The sequence below is a fragment of the Neomonachus schauinslandi genome, chromosome 5 (genome assembly GCF_002201575.2).
Source record: "Neomonachus schauinslandi chromosome 5, ASM220157v2, whole genome shotgun sequence".
NCBI classification, from domain to species: domain Eukaryota; kingdom Metazoa; phylum Chordata; class Mammalia; order Carnivora; family Phocidae; genus Neomonachus; species Neomonachus schauinslandi.
The window spans coordinates 110,135,555-110,160,468 of NC_058407.1; the positions used below are offsets into that span (position 1 = coordinate 110,135,555).

Here is a 24,914-nt window from a genome sequence, read left to right on the forward strand (position 1 = left end):
CTGATGCCTAGCAAGGCTTTGTGTGCATGGAGTTGATGTGCCTGAATGGGATGTGAATCCCATCTGGACTGGACTTTTCTTTCTTTCTAGCAAATTCTTGTATCTGGGATCCTCTGGGGGTGGTATACTAGACCGGGAGCTAGGAGAAGGCAGGAGCCACATGTACATCGTCCTTGCCTGCTCCATGCACTCAGAGTCCCCTGCAGGTGCTCACCACGTGTCTGTCACTTTAATGGGTAGATGGGAGGGAGGCAGAGCTCATCCTGAATTCTCTATTAAGTCCCGTTACAACAAAGCTCTCCAGTGTCCAGGAACAGATGAAATTCTCCTGTTACTAAAATGAGCATACTTCCATAGATCATAAAGAGAATATCTGCATATTTATTTTCCAGGCCACCAGACATGAAGGTGGGCTGGGGGTGGGGGAGCACAAAGGCACAGAAAGGTAAGTGGCACAGCCCAACCTAAAGGCCTGGTCCCGCCTCAGAATCTCAGAACTTGAAACTGTTCCTAACACTGGTAACTCAGAAACAGGCAGAGTCGAGGAAATGGTGGCTGAAGAAAGGTTCATGAGGGTATTGCTCATCCTTCCAAATCAATCTTTGGTTGTGAATGGAGCCTGGGATGCTGAACAGCGCTCACTGGGCCCTGCTGTGTTCTGTGCTCCATCACTTCCTGTTTCGTCAGGACTACGGTTCTGACGTCACAGCTAGGGCACATCAAGGGGGCTGCCTGTTCCTGGGGAGACTGCCGGGGTGAAGTACAGTATACAAACACTTCCACCTCGTACTCTCCCAGGACTCTGGGAACCAAGTACCAGCCACTCTGGGGAATTCAGGACTCCCTTGCAAGGCTGGGGTCTTTCACGGCAAATGTCTGAATGACCATTTTTTATATAAATTTTACTCTGCAGACTCTCTAGGATGCCTATCGGAGGAGACTTGCTTTCAGCTTTAGACAATGATCTTTTACGGTGGGAGCCAAGCAAGCATGAGAGGCAGTGGGTTGTGGGGTGAGCTGGCGAACGTCTTCCTTCAGGCCGACTTCCATGTTTGAACTGGGCTAAGTCTGGACACCTCAGTGCTTCAGCCCCTCATCTGGTAGGAAAGGCTCAGTGCTTAATCTTGGCTGCCCCTTAGGAGGAGCCCTGAGGAGGCTCTTAAGACCCCCAACACATAAGCCCCACCCCACACGAATCGAGACTACATTGCTGGGGCTGGCGCTGGGGCTGGGCCTGGTATGTGCATTTTTTTTTTAAAGCTTCTCAGGTAATTCTGATCTGCGACATGGTGAGAACCAATGGGTTAGGCGCTCACTCATCTACTCCCAGTAGGAAATACTAAAATTACAATCATTATTTCAATACAGTATCCTCCCTCTCACTCCCTGCCCCCCGAAAGGCACAGACATCACCTACTGCCAAATAAATGGCAAATCCTGGAATTCAAGAGCTATACTGCGAAGGTGTGAAATTAGAAGGAAATATGTTGCTTTTGCACCTTCAGATCAATGGCGGAATTCCAGGTCCTGGGAAGCTTCTCAGATCAGCATGTAATTTGTTTCAACAATTGCTACTCATCTGCCAGGACAGCACCTGGAATGCCGCAGGTGGGAACAATTTGTTCACCTCAAGGAAGGAGACTGAACACAGCATCCAGAAGATGACAGCATCCATAGTCCCGCATCAGTTAGGCAAAAGCTAAGGGAGTGTTCTTTCTGTGAACATTCAGGCTACTGCCTGCAGTCAGTGATGAAAAGGAAACCCTACGAGGAGTGACAGTAGGGGAGCGTGGTGGGGACTCGGGTCCGCTGAGGGAACCTGCACGCGCTCTTCCACACCATCGGCACATGACGGGAATACCTGGGAATAAGCGGATTGCATTCTCCCGGATCCAACGGGTTGATGTCACAGTTCTCGTAGTCAAAGGTTCCGTTCCATAAGTGCTTTGCCAGCTGAAAAGCTATTTTCCGTTGTGCCAATGTGACTTCTTTTCCATGCCACACGTACACTTCACTACCAAAGTCAAACACCAGTACCTGGGAAGACGGCAGAGAAGAACAGGTCAACGTCAAGGTCCGGCTCCGGTTGAATGAGGGCGTGTACTGATCGAGTGGGATGGGTGTGACCGCTGGCGAGGCCCTGCCACGCTAGCCTCTGCCCTGTGGCCCTCATTTCCCTCTTGTCCTGAACTCGCAAACTCCGTGGCGAGTTGTTTAACTGTGTCTTCCTACCTGCCTCCTTTCCTTTCTTTCTCCCTGTCTCCCTCCTTTGTTCTTTCATTCACTGAGCATGTACAGAGGCCACTTCTTAAATGCCAGGCCCCGAGGAGCAGGGAGGTGGTCGCCCCTCCGTACAGTTCCAGCACCCTCCAGGGCACAGACCATACCATACTTGCATTTACAGGACTTTACTATGGGTTTGCTGAGTGGATACATGAATGTAATGCTATTTCTTATTTCCATGCCTGTGGTTTATTCGACTCTTTCCTCTTAGACTAATTTCTTCCTTCATGTCCAGCAATCCAAATCCTACTCAACTCCCAACTAGGCTCAATTGCACCTTCTCTTTAAAATTACTCCTGATTATTTCTTTTCTGTGATTTCGTTTTTCCATTTAATTGCCCACGCATGTCATACAATCCACCTTGCTTTGGATCGCATTCTTTCTAATACTCCTCTATCCAATGAAATTTAAGGTTCGTTTGTTCTTTTCCACTTTTTCGCAACACGTATAAAATACAGAATGGTAATGACAATGTATGTATTTAGTAATCATTTACCGGTGTGAGAGAAAAAAGCAAATTTGGCAAACCCAAATTATATAAACATGCATCTATTATTCCTGCAACTTAAGGACTGAAAAAACTTTATTTAATGTTTATAGAAAAATCAAGAGATAGGGCTAAGGACTATTTACATTTTATTCTCTGGTTATACTGACATATACTTGACACATAGCACAGCATAAGTTTAAGGTATAAGGCATAATGACTTGATTTATATATATATATTACAAAATGATTACTACAATTTAGTTGACATCCATCACCTCATACAGATATGAAAAGAAAAAAAATACAACAAAAATACAAAAAAAAAGAAAAAATTACATTTTGCCTAAAACAGAAAAGCCTGACACATGCCTCCTCTGAGCAATATTCTGAATTCTATCCTTGTATTTAAGATGGAGTGATGGTTTGAATTCACAAGTAAATATACTTTAAAAATAGGTCACTGTTCAAGACCAGGCAGGACCACTGGCCAGCATTTCTCGGGCACTTCAGACCGATTTTATTGGGCAGCCCCGTGCAAAGTGCTCTCTTGGCGAGGGTGGCCCCCACACACTGTACCTCTTTTGACTGCAGAAGGGAGCACTTGGGAGTCTTCCCCCAGTACTCATCATCAGGGACAAGTTTGTCATCCACCAGACGATAAATGCAGTTTGTTTCAATTATGGCAGCTTCGTAAAGTTCGTCTTCTTTTGGGTCTCCAGCAGCTTTGGGATGAGAACAACAAGACAGTATGACATCTTACCCTGAAAGGTGGCCGGTTTAGAAGAATGAAGTAGGGAATAAGAAAAGTCTCACGATTCTCTGAAATAACTCTTACACTGGTAGCTGTTTTGGCCGCCCAGAAGCTTCCAGAAGTCTTTGGCCGCATGAGTGTGTGTATTAATTCCTTCTTCAAGAGTTTGGACATAAGTAGCTCTACAACCAAGTTCCCTCTTTGTCTGAATTAAACTTGCGAGTTCTGAGGCCTGGAGAAAGGGAGGAAGAGCACAATTAGCTAGGCAGACAAGCCTGTGGTGAGGCAGAGTGGCACATACTGAAGTCGGAGGGGAAAAATGGCAGGTCTGCAAGGGAGACCATGTGACCACAGGGGCTGCAGGCCCTAGTTCTTGGGTATTTTCAGCAAGGTCAGGAGAATGGAACTCAAGGACCACGGGTGCAATTCTCTACAGCAACAGCTCTTTATTTTCAAATTCAATAGATCACTTGTGAAGTTTTGGAGAAATACCCATTCTCTGGGCTTCTGCCCATGAGATTCTCATTCAATAAGCCTGTAGCAGCATTTCATGGGTACCTGGGATAAATGGCTTTGAAGTGATGTGCCAGTTCCTTTTTCACACAGGGGTGAGAATAGGACTTAAAAACTGACGAGATAGGTCATAATCCTTCTAAAACATCCCACGCACGCACGCACCTAATGAATGCTTGTTTGAGAGACATTCAGCAAAAGAAATACTGCCTCTCCCTCCTCACTTGAATCAAACATTTGGCGTCTGAGAAGCCTTGTAAAGATCTAGCAACTGGTAGAACTTTCTATTGCTGTGTAAAGGAGATGCTTCACTGAACAATTTTTATTTTTCAGATACCAACCTTCGCCTTTTCTATGACATTTGCAAACTCTCCTACCCACACGAAGCAGTAATGGGGAGAGAGCAGGAGGAAGCAGTCCCCACTGTTGAGTGACGAAGCTCGAGGTTCAACCAGTCTGGTCTGCACATGTCTTCTTCCTGTAAGGCAGGAGGCAAAGCATCACCACCTTCCCAGAGAGGGGAACTCTCCAAGCCACAGGAAGGACCAGGAAGCAGCCCTGCTCCAGACTCCTGCAATTCTAAAGATTCTCGTCTGCCGATACCGGCTCCATGATGCAGAGTGGTAGAAGGGGGTTTCTGGTGACAGCCTTCTAGATTAGTCTCCCTTGTTAGTGCTTTCCTAAATGTCACCATGCATCTTAGGACCACCACTGGAGTCCTTTTACAGCACATGTGTGGATTAATTCGGTTCCCTCCTCCAGGTAAGTTAGCAGACGTGCTCCTTTCCCCCTTTCAACTCCTCTCCTGGTCCCTTTCTCTGCGCTCAGCCCACCTCCTGCATTCCATAGCCCCTGCTAGCCACACCACAGGTGAGGGCATGCCTTCCCACAGCATCTTCTTCCTGGGGGTTTGCACGCTAAACCCAGGGCAGTCTTGGAGTCAGCTTGGAGGGAAGCACTGCTTTGTGCTGCTTTCCACACCTTCTCCTAAATGACTGTTGATTTAGGCCTTTCCACAGTCACACTGATAGTGTCATCTCGGGGTCAGAACTCGGGAATAGATGTTGGGTGTCTATGCTCGTCACTAGTCCGAATGCACTAAAAAGGCCAGTGGTCATGCAGAAACACACGGGACACCCTCCGTGAAGGATATTCCATGCAGCCTCCTCTTGCTGAGTACTCTAGAGGCAGCTAAGCCTTTCCTCATAGCTCACGGCCTCTTTGGTCGTCTCCCTTGCTATTGACAGAGGGGGTGCTAGAGTGGAAATCTAGGTCGGCTTCACTTGCCTCTGCTTTCCCTGGATTCCTTCTCCAAGAACTTGCATCTCTGCCTCTGGCCCACACTGACCTTGCTCACCTCAGCGAGGAGCGAGTGGAGAAGCCCCCACGAAGACTTCGGGGGCATCTGGAACTGCATGACAGTGTGGTGGCGGGGCTCAGGGGGCAAGGGGAGGTGGCAGCAGAAGCTGAGCTTCTGGAATGGGGAAGACCTGGATGAAAATGCAGCTCTGCCACTCAACAGCCGCTGTGACCTTAGGCACGTCACTAAGCTCTCCAAGCCTCGCTGGGCGTCACATCTCCCACCTCATGGGATTTGTGAAGCTTACGTGACAGGAGGTGGTGCAGCGCCCAGCCTACAGTAGGTTCCCTCCCCCTTATAGTCAGACCTCCTGGTGTTACCAGACTCAAACCCCTGATCCACATGTGATTCCTCTCCGCGGCTCCTAAGTACCTTTAATCTGCAACAGCATCAGCTTCTTGTAGGGCACCGCGCTATTGTTGGAATTCTGTTCGGTCAGGTTGACGCTCCGCAGGCTGATGTTGCTGAAGTTTTCTTTACTGGCTAAACCTGCCAGAGTGACTTCTGAGAAGTTGGAGTTGGAGGACACTGGGAGGGTTGAATAAAGAAACAATGGTGGGGGGCAAGATGGGCAGGTGAAATGACAATGTTTACAATCAGAGATTCATCAGCGACTAGCTTTTTCTCAGAAAGTCAGTCCCGAGGGGGAGAACATGCTCAGGTTTGGTTGACGATGCAGCCCAATGCTGAGCCACTGTACTCAGGATTTAACTCTGTACTGAAAGTATCAGCTGCTTGTGGACACATGTCACACCTCACCCTGCAGGAGGACAAGAATCGAGGGACAGTGTGGACCAGCTATTTTGGTATAAAAATCAAGAGCTGGACACACGTGTTGCAATTCCACTGAAAGCTGATATGATTCCTAACAATGTTTAGCTGTTAATGCAAACGCACTCACAAGGAAGACTATGAGAGGTCTTTCAATAAAAGTCTTTATACGTAGAAAAGCAGACACTCTTGTAGGGATGTGGTTAGTCCTAATCTTTTTCCTGGAGGCAAAGTGATCAACTAGATAATCTTGAGGTCTTCCACTCTCAGAATTAAGACTGTTGTAACAAGATGCTGGGTTTTCCATGTACACCAACAAATGTGTACATGTCAATCATCACAAAGCCATCCCCAGGCCCCCAAAAGCGGAGGCAGAGGAAAAATACCTAAAATTTGTGCCAATAAGCCTTTATTTCTTCAACTGATTGTTTTTAAAAAATGTCTGTGCTAGAGAGAAATTCAGAAAATTATTTTGCTGGGATTAGGGTCTTACACTACTTGACAATTCATATGGCACAGAAGTTTTGAAATATATTTTCTTAGTCAATCAGTTATAATGAAAAGACTCAACTACTTCATGTAAATGCTATGTTTCTAAGAAAAACTTTTAGAAGTAGGTTTCTGAGTGCTAAAGGAAAATACAAATTATAGCAAGACTATTCAAGCTGGCAAATGGTGTATGCCCTAATTACCTCCATCAAGAAAACCACTGTTTCAGAACAAGGGAACCCCACCTTATCAGGTTGAGGAGAGCAGAGCAGCTTAGCCTGAAATGGGACACAGAGCACAGAGCCACCTCCTCACTCCTATTCACCACCTCTACCCCAAGGCCCCAACGCTACCCAGTCCACATCCCCAGTTCCGAGGCTCCTGAGGCTCCTGTTAAATGCAATTTGGAAAGCATTGGTTTATGCATTAACTAATAATATGAAAATCTAGGGTTAGGAAAAGCAGTAATTTGGGACATTTTCTCATGAGAGATCACATGATTTGCTCTTGAACAAGATTAAGTGGGGAATTACTGTGTTTGGGCTCTACAGAGCTGAAAATGGGTTGAACTACAAAGCTGAGAAGCGTCCTTCTCCTCCAATCTCTTGAAAGAAAACTCAGCAAAACAGGGTAATTTAAATTAACAAAGTGAACAGACGCTCCACGCTCTAAGAATTTCTGTGAAAATCCTTTCCATTCCAGGCGGGTGTGCATGTGTGTGTGCAAACTTACTCATTTTTATTTGATGAGTGTCTTTTGAACACATGATTGGCCTTAGCAAGACAGAAAAGATGATTAAAATCACCTAATCACCAGACCCCAACACAGAGGCGGGGTGGTGGTGGTTTCCATATACTCACTCTTTTCTACTTTCATCCGCTTCGACTCCATGAAGGCAACGTTTAATCTCTGCTCCGTGTATTCTTGAAGGAGATCTTCTCTGGCTGCCAGCATTTTCAAGGGATTTTTGGAAGCCTGAACCCGACGCTTGGGCCTCACTGCGCGCTTGTGCTCGGCCACAGAGGAGGTCAACCTGGGGAGCAAAGTGGAGTTGTAGCCTTGGTCTGCATAGCCTCCACGCCTGCTTTATTTGGGGGTCTCTGACCTGAAATAACAGTCTCTACCATTTTATTTCTTGATTTCGTTGTAAGTCTTACAGTTCCTTCTCCTGCCTGCCACTCCCTGACATGGAGACAAAGAATCTTGGAGATGGGGGATTCAGGCCCATTTAGTCTAAGATCCCAGAGGCTCCCCACCGCCCACACCACACCCTGTGGTTTCTGCTTGGAGGGGCATCTGGTGCTACATGGGACAGCTCATTCTACTACTGGATAGCTCTGCAGGGTAGGAAGTTCTTCCTCACCCTTATCACACCCATGAACTCCTCCTACTTCTCCTGTTGGAATATTACACACGTCTACTTCTTCTGTCCCTGGGGAGCCCTTCAAGAATTTACAGCCAGTCATTGCTTCTCGATTTCTCTTTCCTCCAGACTAAAGGTTCTTTTTACACAACTGGTTTTCAGTTTCCTTAGGAACTCCCCCACAACTAGCCTCCTCTCAACCCTTTGCACCTTTCTGAAAAGTAACCACTGCTTTGAAGAATATATTGAAATAAAATAGGTCCAAGAAGCCAGCTATAACTTCATACACTGACACAACTCTCTGGGGGCAGACCAGACATGGGGAGGTAGGCGATCCAGTCACATGGTTTCCTGACAGATTCCACTCCTGCTCTCAATTTCCAACTGCATGGCCTCTGTGCTATTATATATAATATGGTCCTCCGTGTGAGAGTGTGTTTATAAACATAGATATAGCTCTATAGATATAACGATTTAAGCAATGACATTTGGGTTGGGAGAAGATGAGAAATGGTTAAATGCCTGTGTATGCAAATACACAAAATTTCATTTAAAGGCGGGAAATGGCAAACTGTTCATTTTTTAAGATAGAAAATTGAGAAAAACTGAAAAAAATGAGAAATATGCAAAAAATGTATTTGGAGCAGCTTACAGGAAAATGTATGATGACCCCACAGTCTTCTGGAAGAGACAAATGTGGTCCATGGCTGTGGGCGTAGCCTGCCCAGTGTATACTCTCCCTGGCTTCTGGTAGGAAAACCTTGACACTGGCTCTGGGGCATCCAGAGACCAGCTCTGGCCAATCAGCACCTTCTATCCCCTTGGCTACAGTGATTGCTTTAGGGCTGGGCTCGGGCCCTAGAAAATCAAGCCTGGAACTTGGGCTAGAGGGAACTGTGAGAAGAGAAGCTGTCTGTGCTGGAATGGCAGAGTAGGAAGCCGAAACATCCACAGCTGGGGTGGCCATTGTCCGCCACATGGTTACAGCTTGGCTGCAGCAAAGCAGCCCAAAGGAAAAGCAGCAAGAGAAGAGAACTCATTCTGAGGAGCCCCTGGAACCTAGTTCACACCTTCACTTTTCAGTGAGTGAACCTATAAATCGCTCCACACCTCTCTTTTGCCGAAGTCCGTTTGACTTGGATTTCTTTCTGGCACCTGCAACTGAAGGAATCCTAAAACCATAATTGCTTTCCTGAGGTGGTTTAGTCATGACCCTGGGTGAAGAGCGACCCTTGGTCATCACTGAGAAGGCTCTCAGATCTATTCATTTCATGAATTGTTGTAAGTTAAGTAACATGCTTTATTGATTTTCTAGTTCGTTGTAGGAGTTTGAGCCCATGTGATCCAAATATTTTTCAAAGTTACGAGTAAGAGTTCAACATGTCAAATGAAAGACAGTATAGAGACGGCTCACTAAATTTATGTTCATCTAAAAATCTGCAAAACAATATTCAGTTATGTGAACAATCCAGTGACATTACTTTTATGGACCAGGGCAAACATCTGTGGCACATGCTGTGTTCACCGACCTTCTGCCCCAGCGCACATCTGTTCTGGAGCGCACGTGTTTTATCTACCTCACGTGTCTGGCTCTAGAGAATAATCATGTGTCTGTAAGGAAGGTCTATGGCAGAAGGCGGTGACAGCGAGAGAAGATCCTCGTAGAGGTACCGTGTGAAGGCTGATGAAAGAACCAGCCATTCTCAGTGGTGAAAGATGGAAACTGAAATAACTCACTTAGGGGCATAAGGATCGAAAATGACATCGAAATCCTCGTCCAGCTCCACGGGGCTTCGAGGCACAGTGTCATCCATGCTGCGGTAAAATCTGGCAAAGGTCTCGTCATCGTCCAGCTTCATCACCTCTTTCACAGATTTACCAGTGACCGTGAGTACAGTCTCCTGCATCCCACCAACTACCAGCAGATGAAGAGAATACATCACATCGGATTTGTGTCCAAACACGACCCCAACTACACAATATCTTCAAATTTATTTCCCCCTACATTCCAGAAGTGGAGAGAACATGACAATGAGGCCCAGGGTCCCATGGATGCTTCCTGGGCCTTCCTTGACTTCTCCCGGAAGGACTGCCCATCTTCAAAAAGCTTGCACCACGCAGGTGGTAGGAAAGAAGGAGGCCATGAAAGTCCACCGAGCATTTCTGAACTACTGGAGGCAGAAATGGCCTCAGCCTCATTCTAGATCAGAAATTGGTAAAAACTTTTTCTAGAAAGGGTCACATAGTAAACACCATAGGCTGTGCTTGGGAGGCTATATGGCCTGTGTGGCAAGTACTCACCCCTGCTACTGTGCAGAAGTGACTCTTCACAACACATTAACAAGTGAGCATGACCTCGTTCCAAACAAACTTCATTAACGAAAACAGGTAGAGAGCTGGATTAGTTTCCTGACCCGCTGAGCTAGATCACCGTTCCATATATGCAATGAGCTTTGAGTTGTTTGAATTCCTTGCCTTGCCAGTTTCGTTATTATATTACACTTTCATGTTCCTGGTATAAAGCGGTCGTCTACATTATCCTCAACCTATTAGGAGGTCACTGTCAACAGTAGCGACTCCCAGTGCTTAGTATTCGATTGGTTTCAAGTACTGGACATTTTTTTTTAAAGATTTATTTATTTATTTTGAGAGAGAGAGAGCACGCATGCAAGTAGGGGGTAAGGGCAGAGAGAGAGGGAGAGAATCCTCAAGCAGACTCAGCACTGAGCACGAAGCCTGATGTCAGGGCTCAATCTCATGACCATAAGATCATGACCTGAGCCAAAATCAAGAGTCTGAGCCACCCAGGCACCCCTCAAGTACTGGACATTTTTATTAAGAGATGACGCTAGTTCTGCATATTATTCCTTTACTTTGTATACTTCATGGACTTTTGTACTGAAATATTTATTTCAACATTTATTCAGAAATCACTTGCAATACATCATCTGCTACCTTATTAGAAACTGACAGATAGGGGTGCCTGGGTGGCTCAGGTCTTGATCTCGGGGTCCTGGGATTGAGGCCTGCGTCGGGCTCCCTGCTCAGTGGGGACCCTGCTTCTCCCTCTCCCTCTGCCCCCTGGCTCATGCTCTCTCTCTCACTCTCTATCTCAAATAAATAAATAAAAAAAATCTTAAAAGAAAAAGAAACTGACATATACAATTTTAAATTTAATCGGGTGCGAGATCACATCGATTTTGTGTAATACCTGCTTTCAAGTATAAAAGCAAAATTACTGTGTTCTCAGTCCTGATTGGGTGACATCCCAGGGACTGAGACTCAAGAACCAACCTTACTGGAGGTCCCCAGTCTAGTACAGTATGAAGTGAATCAGACCTGGGTAATCCAATCATTCCTGACTTCCTTTTAAAAATGGTAACAAAGGTAATGCTTTCACTATAAATCGGTGAAATCAAAGAGAAAGAAGACAATTTAGTGGAGAAAAAGCAATCAGAATTGTGATTTAGAGACTTTTGAGAGAGAAGCAGGGTTTTCTTTTTAGGTTTCTTTAGCTCCTCATTGAAATATGAATCCCAGTGAGCTACAAGCACAAGGCCCGAAGCCTCCCTCTGGCTTCTGGTATGTACCTTTGTTATTCAGCCTTCTTAGGAAGGTTTCCAGCCTGTCCAGCTTCAGGTCCGATTCCAGCTGCATGTCTGGTCTGGCTTCAATATCTAGGCAAGCGGGAACCATCCATGAGAGAGTGTCACGGGGACTCTTCTGGTCTTAGACCCACGGGCATATCGGGTGCCTCGGTGACTTACCTTCCAAGGGTTTAGAAACTGGTGTGGTGCCCCTTGTTTTACTGCAAATAGGAGACGCTACTGGAGTTATGGCTGTGGGTGATGCCAAACCTGCAGAACATCAAAGAAGCTAGTTAGCATCTCAGGATCATTTCTGGAAATTCCCAGGACCCTGCTGGATCTCCATCAGTCCCAACGTAGACCTTACAACGTATAGACTTTACACACATGCATGCATGTGCACATGACGTACATCCGGCAGGTATTGTGGCTAGGTAGGACAACTGCAGATGTAGACACAGTTTTGTAGTTTCTAAGGACTACAGTAGCTGAAATGGCAGTGAAGCTGCCACTCCAAAATGAACAATGAAGACAGGTGAGGAAACGTGCCCATAACACGTAAATGGAATAGAAGAGTGTGTAAGGCATCAGAATATACTTGAACACATGGAGTTGTGAGTCCTGAAGGCCCTTTAGGGTGGTGGAGGTAGGTCAAGAGAAAAGTATTTTGCACCACGTCCCACAGAGGAAGTGGAGAATGGGCCGTGTCACACCAGCTGCCAAGTGGCCCCTGGCATTGGGGTCCTCCTGCAGGCTGAGACAAGGTAGGGGCAGTTTGGCCTTTGGGGACATCAAGCAGAGTGTGATTTTTTTTTAAGATTTTATTTATTTATTTGACAGAGAGAGACAGCGAGAGAGGGAACAGAAGCAGGGGGAGTGGAAAAGGGAGTAGCAGGTTTCCCGCTGAGCAGGGAGCCCGATGCTGGGCTCTATCCCAGGACCCTGGGATCATGACCAGAGCCAAAGGCAGATGCTTAACGACTGAACCACCCAGGTGCCCCAAGCAGAGTGTGATTTTATTGAATAACAGCCTAAGGAGTACTAACCTTTTAGAAGAAAGACAAAAAAGAGGATATAGTTAAATTGATCTATGATTGCTGAAGGGTTGTATCCGTCTCAGGTGTGGCTGGGAACTAGCAATATGCTTTCACATACATTTAACAAGAAGCGGGGGGGGGTGGGGATCTTTTAAAAATATAAAGGTTAGGGACACATGAAAGAAAGGCATTCCAGCATAGAGAGGGTATCTGGTTGGAACAAGAAACCTTAATAAAGACAAAGATGAGTACTTTTCCCCTCACCTACGTAGAAGGGATTGCAAAGAAAAGTGTTTAGTGCATTTACAAAGAACAAGATGAGATGTTAATGTTCTTTGTATTCATTTGTAATAGATGTGAAATCATTAGATGACATTGCCACTTTAAGCATATCCCTCAAAGAACAGCATTTGCAGAACATGTAACTCACTATCGCTCACTAGGAAAAATAAATGAATGAATCGCTCTGCTCCTTCCGTTAGCTGGAGAGGGATGTATAATAGCATAAAACTTTTAAAGAAAAATATTGAAATGTGGTTTAAAACTTCAGTTTTAGGTGATATTCTGGAAGTATTTCTTAATAGGTACATATATTTGCCTGATGATGTCTATAAAAATTAAAACATTTATTTCAGTTACCAAACCCACAAAAGGTTTCTATCGGTGAGAAAGCAAACTTTCTTGGAAGATAATAAAGTAAAATTTGGTATCACAGGCAGTACAGGTACCATAAATCATCACCTACTAAAAGGAGGTAGAGCTCAGGGAACTGGCCCTCTGGACCGTTGGGGCGCCCCCTGCTGCCCCTCCAGGCAGCAACACACGCAAGAGCTCCCGCAGGTGGGACATCCCTTTCCCAACTATAGGCAAGGGTTTCTCCCTAATGCGGGAGGGCATATAAATTTAAATGACAGGACACTGTTAAACAAAGCACTCGCCATACCTCTTCTCAGTGATTCTACCTGCAATAACCAGTCACCTGGTTATGTCTCTTCAGAGACATTTTCATAGCTCTCTTATTCAAAGGCGTATTTTGAGCACTTTCCTTTCAGAGAATCATAGAATACCACAGGAACTAGAGTACCAATTGTTAGGTACAGTCTAGGAACATCAAAACGTCTTAACGAAGCGAGGGGAGAATAGAGTCTTCTGGAGTGAGGGAATGAAAATCAGGGTACAGCACACCTCTCAGCAACTCACTGATATGTAGCAACCCGCTGAGCTGAGAAGTCTCTGTGGCTGTGGCAAAGGGGCTATTTTATTCTGCAGTGTGTGAGTGTAGCACACTGGATGCCAAATGACTGCAAATCAGAAAGAGCTGATGATTCCAGTGAAACATGTAACTCAGCAAGTGGTAAAAAATATTAGAAAAACAGGATACAGTTTTTTCATTAGATTAAAAGTACAAGAAAATTATTTCCTGAGCAAGCCATATAGCACCTGTTAAATAAAGATCCTGGATTTGTTCAAGAAATGTGAAAGCAAACTCCTACGCTAAGGGATAAGAACTTCTCTAACCTTGTTCTCCAAACTGGCATGAGAGCAAATCCACTTCCTCTGACATCACTATGCACAAGGGCAGTGTATTTGGTAATAAGGGCCTGCTTACAAATAAATGGTAATTTTTAAGATGGAAGAGGAAGAAAGAAACCAAAGTAAAAAGTTATCGGGATGGAAGTCCAGGCTAAAAGTTGGAAGATCGGAACTCTGGTTCAAGTTCCCAGCTTGAGTTCTTAACCAGCATGGGCCTCAGGGTCTGCTTTTGTTAACACAGGGATGGGGCTCAGGCCAAAGTCGTTTAACATGAGTATACAGGTCTGTGATCTGATGAAGAAAATACGCAATGACTACCTTGTTCGGTAGGAGCAAACTGTCTTCTGTTTTCTTCCACCAAGATTTGAGTTAATCACAATTCAGGGTTTCCCTGCCCTTCCTTCTGCAAATATTTATTATGCACCTACAGTGAGTTAGGCACTATTTATAAGTGAGGATTCTGAAAGGTTTCCAGAAAAGAGAAGCATGAACTGAGAAAGCTGATGACAACGTACGTTAGCTCTAAGTGCGTGTGAGCGCTTTTATCACCAAGTCAGGAAATTTGTTTTTAAACAATACCTTAGAAAATGAAGGTATTTGCAGATAGGTGATGAAGGGACCCCAGATTTTAACCATTTCCCACCAGATAGGGAGCCTCACAGATTTACTGACCACGTGAGGCATAAAGTGACTTCACTGACCATGTGAGGCATCGGTCAATTTCATAAATCTTCCAATACTGGCTTCAAATCAATTCTAAGAGCTCAGCGGCAAAGAAGTGACCGTCTGCAGGGAATCCCACTTCCTCAGAATGGCATACATCTTTTAAACACCTATTAAAACAGATCAGAAACTAGGGCTTTGCAAGCCGGTGAACTCTGGTTTAATGGAAAGGGACCTAGAAATTACTCTAAAAAAGAGAAGACATAAACTCGTTCTTCATTGACAAAGGCTTATTTGGGTTAACTGATTGCCAGATGGCAAGAAAATGAAAATAATTTAAAAGCAATTATGGGAAAGGACTAAGATTTGTTAGATGATTTGCAATTGCTTTTTGAAACCTGCGCTCAACTTTCAAATGGCTAAATTTTGAAATGTGACTAACTGAATTATACTTCCTACATAAAGATGATGCTAATAGGAAGAAAAGGTTTTCAGTAGGAATAGCTCACAAAATCTAGCCAGAGAACGTTTACACAACTTCAATAAGAGTAAAAACTAAAAAAGACCATGGCTTGATTTTTTAAATTGAGTTATCATGTGCCACCCTCCCCTCCATGGGCAACAGAGCGTGTGCCCCCCCGCCCCCCCGCACGCACACCTGTTCCCACGAGCCCATGCATGCACACACACACATTCTGACCTTTCTTCACCATTCTGCCAGCCACTGTAAACTGGGTGGAGTCGTTGGCCGCTCCTTTGCCTTTTGTCTTCCAGGCTTCTTCTCTTACAGTGATGAGGTGCTTCCTCTCTTCAATAGTCATCTGGCTCTCTCGACTTTCTGTGACCCGCTGTTTACGAAGTGTGCCAAGGAGAAAATGGGACAGGGAAAGGACAGAGCTGTGAATTTCAGCATGCAGCATTCTGGGAGCCAAAGAGCAGGCAAACAAACAGGAGTGCTACACTGTCCAAAAATGTCCGTAACCGTTCTAGCTGAGATAGGTTTGGCATCCTAACTTCCAGCTTGGGTGAGAGATCACCATCAACAACACTGAAACTTTAGGTTAAAACTTTGGTTTTTTTTTTCACTCATTCGTTTGGAATACTGGAACACCAAAATGATACCTTGTACAAATAAACAAAAATAGAGACTCTCTTCATGCCATCAATTTAAAAGTTGCTCAGTTTTACTGAGCTAGCTAAACTCAGCTGATTAGGAAATTTTATCCATCTATTCTCACAAAAGACATGGTCAATCCAGAAAATCTTACCCACGTCCATTCACGAGGACCACGGTCAAGTATAAAAGAGAGAAAGCTGAGTATAGGAATAAAGTGTGCTACAAGAAGGTTTTCTGGAAATCAGCATGCTTTCTCCCAGACAACTCTGTTACGTGGGCAGTTAGGGAAGCAGGTCAGCCCCCGAAAGGGGCGTCTGGGTCACAGTGTGTCTGACACTGAGGATGAATCGTGCTATGGACGTAACCTACATACAGACTAACATCTCTACCTAAAAACTGCTTTCAGAAGCTTCTAAAGGGGTTCTGGAGATACCTGCCTCTTCAGTTTCCAAGGCCTTGGTGAACTCATTTGGCCTGGGAGGAAGAGGCTTTGGGGACTGAGTGAGGGGAGGAGAGGGGAGGAGCGAGGACAGGACTGGGCTGAGGTGAGAGGAGGAGGTGCAGGAAGAGGTGGAGGATGGAGTGCAGCAGAGGGGAAGGGGCGTGCCAGGGACAGAGTGTGGATGACGTGGCGGGCGACACCAGGGTGGGAGGCCCTCAACGCTGGTAGGACAGAGTTTGCTTTCCCTCCTCCTCCATGCTGTCCCTCCTCTCATTACCAACCCCTCGCAGAGTTCCTTGGAATTAGGGTCAAATTAGGCACCAATCATGAGGGGGAAATGAAAGAAAGGGGCTTTTTAATTTTTTGATAATTTTTTATTTTGATAAAATTTAAAATTTATCAAGTGGCAGGGAGCATGGGACAGGAAGAGAGGCAGGGCCAGGTGCTATGGGAGCGAGCGCTGAAGAAGGAAGAGAGGAAAAGCCTCCTCCCCAGAGCAGAAGGAACTTCCCTCGCTCGCTCCGCTGCCCACCGCAAGGTTGCTTCTATGACAGGGGCCCTAAAGCTGGTGTGGCCTCCTGGCTCTGTGCTTTGGCTTTAACCTCAGCCCCTTCTCAGACCTGAGGTGGGCCGTTCCTGCTGGGGCTTGCCTTAACCTCTTCTGGCGGGTTCCCCAGCTCTTCTTCCCTTGTTAGGAGTTTTTCCTTGGATAAGAAGCAACAAAGGTCCACGTAATCATAGACCTTCCACTGACCAAAGTCAGAAAACCAGGAGAGCCCTGAGGGGAAGTCCATCCAACTGACTTCCCTTAACTGACCAACAGAAGAAAACTCTTCTAGATTCATTCAGCAAGAAAGTAGAGATTGGCAAAGTTCATCTTCCTAAAGCACTGGAATGATGGAAGGTGATACAGGAGAGGGTTCTTTCTTTCCTTCCCCGGAGAGACGGCCATAAAACATATCTGCATGGGCCACATTTGGGTTAAGCCATGAACATGGACTTCTCCATCATCTAGTTCATGAATCCTTTACAGAATTCTTCTACGGAGCAACACAGCCAGAATTGATTTTGAGATGTTTGGTAATTTAAATTAGGTTAAAAACTCTTTTCCTGAAGGGACAGTGGGGGCTAGAAGGGACTGGAGGGGAACAGACACAGCTGGAAATGGGCTATGGATTAAACACTGCATCAGTGTTACATTGCCTCATCTTCATCGCTGTATCGTGGTTACGGAAGTGAGCTTGACCAAATGTTTGTGTGCCCCAAATTACGTATGTTGAAACTTCATCCCCAGTGTGATGTCTTAGGAGGTGAGGCCTTTGGAAGGTGTTAGGTCAGGAAGGTGGAGCCCTCCTGAAGAGGAGTAACACCCTTATAAAGGACACCCCAGAAGGTTCCCCTGCTCGTCCCACCATGTGAGGACAGTCACCATGTGAGGATGCAGGGAGCATCAACAAAGAGCAAGCAGGCTCTCACCAGACACAGAATATACTGGCACCCTGATCTTGAACTTTCAGCCTCCGGAACTGTGAGAAATCAATTTCTGTTGTTTATAAGCCACTCAGTCTATGGCGTTCTGTTAGGGTAGCCCCAACCATGTATATTATGTATGTGTATACAAGACAGAAGGGGAAGGGGGAAGTCAGCAGCAGTGGCAGGGGACGCGGTGGAGGGAAGAGAGGAGACGGGGTGGGGGCGGCGAGCGAATGCTAACAGTTGGTGGCTTTGGTAAAGGGTATATGAGAGAGCCCTATCATTGGCCCTTTTTTGGTAAGTTTTAAATTTTATCAAAATAAAATATTATCCCAAAGTTAAAAATCCTTTTCCTTCACTTTTCCACTTACGACTGGTGAGATGACCCTAATTCCAAGTAATTCTCTGAATCAAATACTCTTATTAAATAAACTCTGAGGTTGACTTGCCAGGAAGACCTCATCAAAATTCAAAAAAAGATAATACATTTTCTTTGAAAATGAGGTTTCAGGAGTGAATTTTTAATCAAATCAGTGTAGCACTTGGCTTAAAACATTTTGAAAAAATATCTGAAGTGCCAAGAAAGTTTTCTTCTCCAAAGATCCAGACATCATTAGTTCTGCCGAACTTGGTAACACATCTCCAAAGTCCCGGGTGTGGTGGCGGGGTGTGGTTCATGACTCAAAAAAATGGCATCCCCGAATCCACAACTCCATTTCCCAAAGCACTCAGATTCCCCGGGAGCTCCTGCAGGAACATGGAAGCTACGAGCCCAGGAATGATACAGCTGTTAGAAGCTTCCAGTAGTTTGCCCAATCTTTGTCATCTGACTTCAGATGGCTCTCTAGTGGGGTAAGAAATATACAGCTTATTTATCCCCTGAGAAGATTAATACAATTTCTCACAAGCTGCTATTAAACTTTTGAACTCAAAATGCGAGAACAAGACACACATCTTTGTCCATTGACTTTTTTTAGCTTTCCATTTCATTATTGTCTTATTTTGTTTTTCCCTTCTAAGTTTTTCTTTCCTTGTTTAGAGAAGGATGTGGTATATATTATAATAAGTATTGTGCCATTTTCCAGGCTTGTCTAGGTTTAGCTGATGATATTTAGGATTGACTGGAATGGTAAGAGAGTTGGGACAGAATATGAATAGAGGCCCTACTCCATCTGTCCTCCATTCTTTCAAATGCAGATCCCATGAATGTGGTACAGAGAGATGGAAACAGTGAGGGGAAGGAATAAGCATCTGCGTGTACCTGTGTGCGTGTGTGTGCGTGTGCGTGTGCATGTGTGTGTGTGTGTGTGTGTGTGTAGAAGGCAGTGAGGCAGTGAAACAAGTGAAAACAGCTGGACAGCTGGGAAGGAAGGCAGGTCTTAGGGATGGCAGGGACTTGGTAGGACACAGTTTGAAGTTAGGCAAAGGATCAATCTGCAAGAATGTTTTCATGTCACTGCATCATTACTGATGGGTTTGCTTCTGTATACCTACCGAGAATGCATACTGCAACTCTTCCCACATGTTGCTGACACAGAGAGGTGATACAAGAAGAGTGAGCAAATCTAACATGTTTTCCTAGGATTAGTACAGATTTAAGGGTAAAATTCTTCCACAACTGGAGAGCTTCATGGATAGAAAATACTGTGATCTGGTTTTTAAATTTTTATCTTATTCACATCTAGTTAAACTAAAGAAATTATAAGAGCACAGATTAAGTAGTAGAAATAAAGTGACAAATCAGTACTACTTACTTTTTTTTTTTTTTTTTTAGAATTCTGTGTACTGTTAAAGAATTGTGGCTTCGCCCCCTCCTTCAGTGATTTCAGTCCCTTGTCAGCACACACAGCCTTCAGTGGCTTGAACAAAACATGGAGAAAGATCCCAACTAGGCTTAGACCTCCAACTAACCATGGTCTTGCCACCATCTACCAGCAACTCAGATGAAGGGAGAGGGATACAGGGAAATCTTCTTCTGGTACAGTTGTGAGGCGTGTGAGGAAGAAGGAAATGCACGTGAAAGCCCAACAAAGGGACAAACGGTCCATTTAGACAGAACATGTATGCTGTTGTAACGCTCTATTTTCTTTTCTGAGCCTCTGCATTAGTGAACACAGATACCAGGTCTGTGGGAGGTAAGAAGTCCCCAAGAACACTGATGAGGTAGTGCTACAAAGTCTGGTATATAAAATGTTTATCTGAGAAAGTTGTCAAGATATAAAAATACAGAATTTTAAGGCTATTTTAATTCTGAAGTGATGAAACACAAACTACCTCTTACTGTACGTGGTATTTTTCTTTAAACTTAAAAATGCATGGAGAGATATTCCATGTTCATGGATTGGAAGCTACAGTATTGTCAAGATGCCAGTTCTTTCCAACTTGATCTACAGATCTGGTGCAATTTCAATCAAAATCTCAGCAAATTACTTCGTGGATACTGATGAACTAATTCTAAAGTTTATATGGTGAGGGGGAAAGACTCAGAACAGCCAACACAATAACAAAGGAGAAGAATGAAATTGGAGGACTGACACTACCCGACTTCAAGACTTACTATAAAGCTATAATAATCAAGACAGTGTGGTATTACTGAGCAAAAAAAAAAAACAAAAACAGATCAGTAGATCAATAGAACAGAATAGAGACCCTAGAAATACACTCATACAAATATACTCAACTAACTTTGAAAGGTCCAAGGCAGTACAGTGAACTTAAAACGTCTTTTCAACAAATGGTGCTGGAACAACTAGATATCCACTTCCTGAGGGAAAAAGAAAATCTAGATACAGAATTTACACCCTCCACAAAAATTAACTCAAGATGGATCATAAGTCTAAATGTAAAATGTCAAACTATAAAATTTATAGAAGATAGCATGGAAGAAAAATCTAGATTACTGTGAATTCAATGATGACTTTTTAGGTACAACACTAATGAAAGAAAGAACTGGTAAACTGAAATTCATTGAAATAAAAAAAGCCTTTGCTCTGTGAAAGCACTGTCAAGAGAATGAGAAGACAAGACACAGACTGAGAAAATATTTGCAAAGGACACACCTGATAGAGAAATGTTATCCAAAACATACAAGAACTCTTAAAACTCATCAATAAGAAAACAACCAACCAACTGAAAAATGGGCAAAGATCTGAACAGACATCTCAACAAAGAAGATATATGTGTGGCAAACAAGCATATGAACAGGTGCTCCACCTCAAAAGTCATTAGAGAACTGCAAATTCAGACAACAATGAGATACCACTATACACCCATTAGAATAGCCAAAGTCCAGAACACTGACAACACCAAATGTTGGTGAGGATATGCAGCAACAGGCATTCTTATTTTTTGCTGGTGGGAATGCAAACTTTGGTACAGCCACTTTGCAAGACAGTTTGGCAGTTTCTTACAAAACTAAGAGGAGTCTTAACATATGATCCCGCAACTGTGCTGCTTGATACCCAAATGAGTTGAAAATGTCTACACAAAAACCTGCAGATGGATATTTATAGCAACTTTATTTGTAATTGCCAAAAATTGGAAGCAACCAAGTTGCCCTTCGGTAAGCAAATGGATAAATCAACTGTGGTACGTGCTTCCTTTGGCAGCACGTATACTAAAACTGGAATGATACGGAGAAGATCAGCATGGCCCCTTGCACAAGAATGACATGCAGATTCATGAAGTGTTCCATATTTTTAAAACAAACAAACAAACTGTGGTATAACCAGAGAGAGAATATTATTCAGCACTAAAAAGAAAGAAGCTATCGAGCCATGAAAAGACAGGGAGGCCTCTTAAATGCATATGACACAGTGAAAGAAGCTCATCTGAAAAGGCTACATGCTGCATGATCCCAACTATATGACCTTCTGGAAGAGACAAAACCATGGAGACAATAAAGAAACTGCCAAGGATTCGAGGGAGGGAGGTATAAATAGATGGAGTGCAGGGGGTTTTTAGGGCAGTGAAACTAGTCTATATGATACTATAATGATGGATACATGTCATTATACATTTGTCAAAATCCAGAGACTATGCACCAAGAGTGAACCCAAATGTAAACTATGGACATTGGGCACTAATGATGTGTCAATGCAGGTTCAACACGTTTAACAAATGTACCACTCTGGTGTGGGATGTTGATAGTGGGGAAGACTATGTGTGTGTGTATGTGGGGGTGGGGGGGGGGGGAGGGCAGAAGATATACGGGAAATCTCTATACTTTTGGCTCAATTTTGCTGTGAACCTAAAACTCCTTTAAAAAAATAAAGTTTATTAAAAAATGTATGTATGTGCATATATATATAATAAATATAATTTATATTTAAACAGTTCAATAATATATCTTTTCAAGTTTAATATGACTTATTTAGAAGAAACAACCTATCTCCACCCCCTCGGTGATAGAACAGCAGGTTTGCTCCAGATTTCAGCCTGTTTTTGGGGGCTGACCCTGATGTCTGTGTGGGGCTGGGCTCTCACAGACCAGCATTCCTAACTTCAGAGGAATGCAGGAGAGTGAGGAAGAGGGGGGTTTCCACTGTGAAGATATAAGGTGAGGTAGGAGGGCCCAGCAGACACCTCGCTCTGATAGGACTCTGTCAGTTTCATATTTGAAATAAGGTCTCAGTGTCTTCCTCAAAGACCTGTTTTGTCACCACTCATCCTAAAGGAACAGTATAGTCATGAAATTTTTAGTTAGAGGACATCTTAGAGGTAAGAAAGTCCCAGTTCTGATGAGGAGACAAACGCCCTCAGAGGGAAATGACTAGGTTAAGTTCCCTCAGAAGGAAAGAGGCTAGCATCTGGGATTCATGACAAAGTGGATGCAGGCACTTCTCATAGCTATTTTGACCCCAGGGACATTCCAAGGGGAATAAAAAACAATCACTGGTACTTTGAGTTTTAACAAGGATCATGTGTTATGCACCAATGGAATGATTCTGCCCAGGCCAGATCTCCTTTCTGGAGTGGGGTTCAGATGAGGTACAGTGAAGACAGAGCGTAAAGGGCAGGAGGTCTATGGTTTCTCATCTCAGTAAATCACTGCAAGCAGCTCCTGTCTGAATAGCCTCTTCCTTTCTGTATCTTCCTCTCCGGCCCGTCCACACCCAACTGCCTCCACCACACCTCCACATCTTCCTTTATCAAGCTTAGAAAGATAGCACTGTTCCCAAGCGGGAGCAGGAACACTCTGGCGTATTCCTTGGGCTCCTGACTTACCTTAGGATATGAAGATTGGACATTAAAAGGGGGAAATTTTCCTCTTAAACCCATTTCACGATTCATTCAGTGAATGAATGCCATCAAGTCTACCTAAAAGTCTGACCCATGGATGTGATGTGTGTGACTAGCTCTAAATTTATGAGAATGGATTACATACACACACACACACACACACACACACACACAAACACAACACGCACTGAAATGCAGCAAAGGAGTTGCTTCCCCAAATGAAACAAGTTCTTCCCTACTGCTCAGAAATTGCAATGAGGCTTAAAATGTGTAGGCTTTTCCTCACCTGATTAATAGATACAAAAGACAGGTGTTTATGGGCAGCAGGTATAGCAGGAGAATAAGTAGAAGCATATACAGGTTCCTATAGAGCAAAGCAAGAGGATTAGAGGTGAAAAGAGGTGTATCAGAGCTGGGAGGGGAGGAGTAGAGATAAAAACAAGATTTCTCGACCAGGATGTTAATTTACTCATTGCAATTTCAGTTCTCTTTTCAAGAGAGTCCTTCCTATTTGTTTGTTTTCTTAGAGTGCTAACAGAAATCCACACAAGCACAGTAAATATACCCAAGTCAGTTCTGTGCAGTAATTACATGAGGTAATGACAAGATTACTGCAATCTCTATGATATCCAGTTACTGAGAGGGAACCGTGACTTTCATTGACAGTTTCAGCATTTAACGTAAAATCTCTTACTTAAAGTCTTCAAAGTTTGTCATTATATGATTTAAAAAAAATTAAGGAAACAGGATAGCTCCCTTCTCTGGATAGAGGTGGCATCTTGTCTGGGGGTAAGGAACCAAACAGCGAGGGCTTAAAAGGGAAACATCAGTGATGAAGATTACACATGGCGAGGTCGAACTGTGGCTATAATCTAGAGGACATCTATGTTAGAGTCAGGCTTACCCAAAGCAGATTAGAAATGGCACTATCATCTGCAAATCCTCCTTCTTCCTACAGGTTAAAACAAATAGGAAACATTGCAGAGTGCTGGAGAATACGGTTGGGTTAGGGTGCCACAATCATTTTCAAGGATTTAGTGCCTGGGCTCAATCAGACGCATGCACATGCTTGAGCACACACTCAGGTGGTACAAACACCAGGTAAACTCATATCCCATCAGTGGGATAATAATCTTTCATTTGGAGGTCATACCATCAGCCTTTCTCCCCCTCCTCCCCTAGCTCTTTGAGTGGACTTCTTTCTCCTGAATTGTAATTTGGAATTTCAATGTCAGCAGATAATTAGAACGTGAATGTGGCAGATTTACCTTCGTTGAATTTTCAAGAACATGCTCTGCGGACATCATAGATCTTAGCTTGATTCACTGACCTGATACTACTGAGCACAGCTGGATAGTAAATCCACATCTGTGACTCAGACATAGAGCTGGATTGTAATGGCAAAAACTCTATAAAGGGATTTTATTTCCTGGAAAAAAAGTCTGACATATTGGATGATTATCTTAAAACTGTCATGAGTCACGACATGCCTTGATGTCAAACATGCCAAAATGAGGTTGAAATTTAAAATAATGACTTGGTAAAAATAAATAAATGCAATTGAGTTGTAACAGAGAGACTCCCGCTTTGAAAACTTTGCTTCATTTTTTTCGCTCTTTGGACGTAATGAGTTAGCCTGGAGGGAACGGTCTACAGATCATGCTCAAGTGCACACATTCCAGACAGTGTGGACCTGGCCAAATCTACAAACCACATGGCTTTCCCATCTTCAGAACTAATTATATATGCTACAAAAGCAAAAATGCTGAAGTCAGGTTAGCCCTTCCCTGGACTAAACCA

The 24,914-nt window shown here is 44.0% G+C and overlaps 1 protein-coding gene and 1 non-coding gene across 2 annotated transcripts in view; one reads left to right on the forward strand and one right to left on the reverse strand.

The window, feature by feature from the left end:
* SVIL (supervillin) overlaps positions 1 to 24,914 on the reverse strand; it is a 92,096-nt gene that overhangs the window by 18,982 nt on the left and 48,200 nt on the right. The window contains exons 13-22 of the mRNA XM_044915513.1: positions 15,542 to 15,689; positions 11,789 to 11,878; positions 11,612 to 11,698; positions 9,759 to 9,936; positions 7,519 to 7,691; positions 5,771 to 5,926; positions 4,380 to 4,516; positions 3,610 to 3,757; positions 3,351 to 3,496; positions 1,862 to 2,037 (exon numbers count right to left, since the gene is read on the reverse strand). Of these exons, the coding sequence (XP_044771448.1) occupies positions 1,862 to 2,037; positions 3,351 to 3,496; positions 3,610 to 3,757; positions 4,380 to 4,516; positions 5,771 to 5,926; positions 7,519 to 7,691; positions 9,759 to 9,936; positions 11,612 to 11,698; positions 11,789 to 11,878; positions 15,542 to 15,689 (1,439 nt within the window). The remainder of the gene's footprint in view (positions 1 to 1,861; positions 2,038 to 3,350; positions 3,497 to 3,609; positions 3,758 to 4,379; positions 4,517 to 5,770; positions 5,927 to 7,518; positions 7,692 to 9,758; positions 9,937 to 11,611; positions 11,699 to 11,788; positions 11,879 to 15,541; positions 15,690 to 24,914) is intronic.
* On the forward strand, positions 21,466 to 21,573 carry LOC123324943. Its single transcript, XR_006540120.1, has one exon. It is a non-coding gene; the product is annotated as a U6 spliceosomal RNA (small nuclear RNA).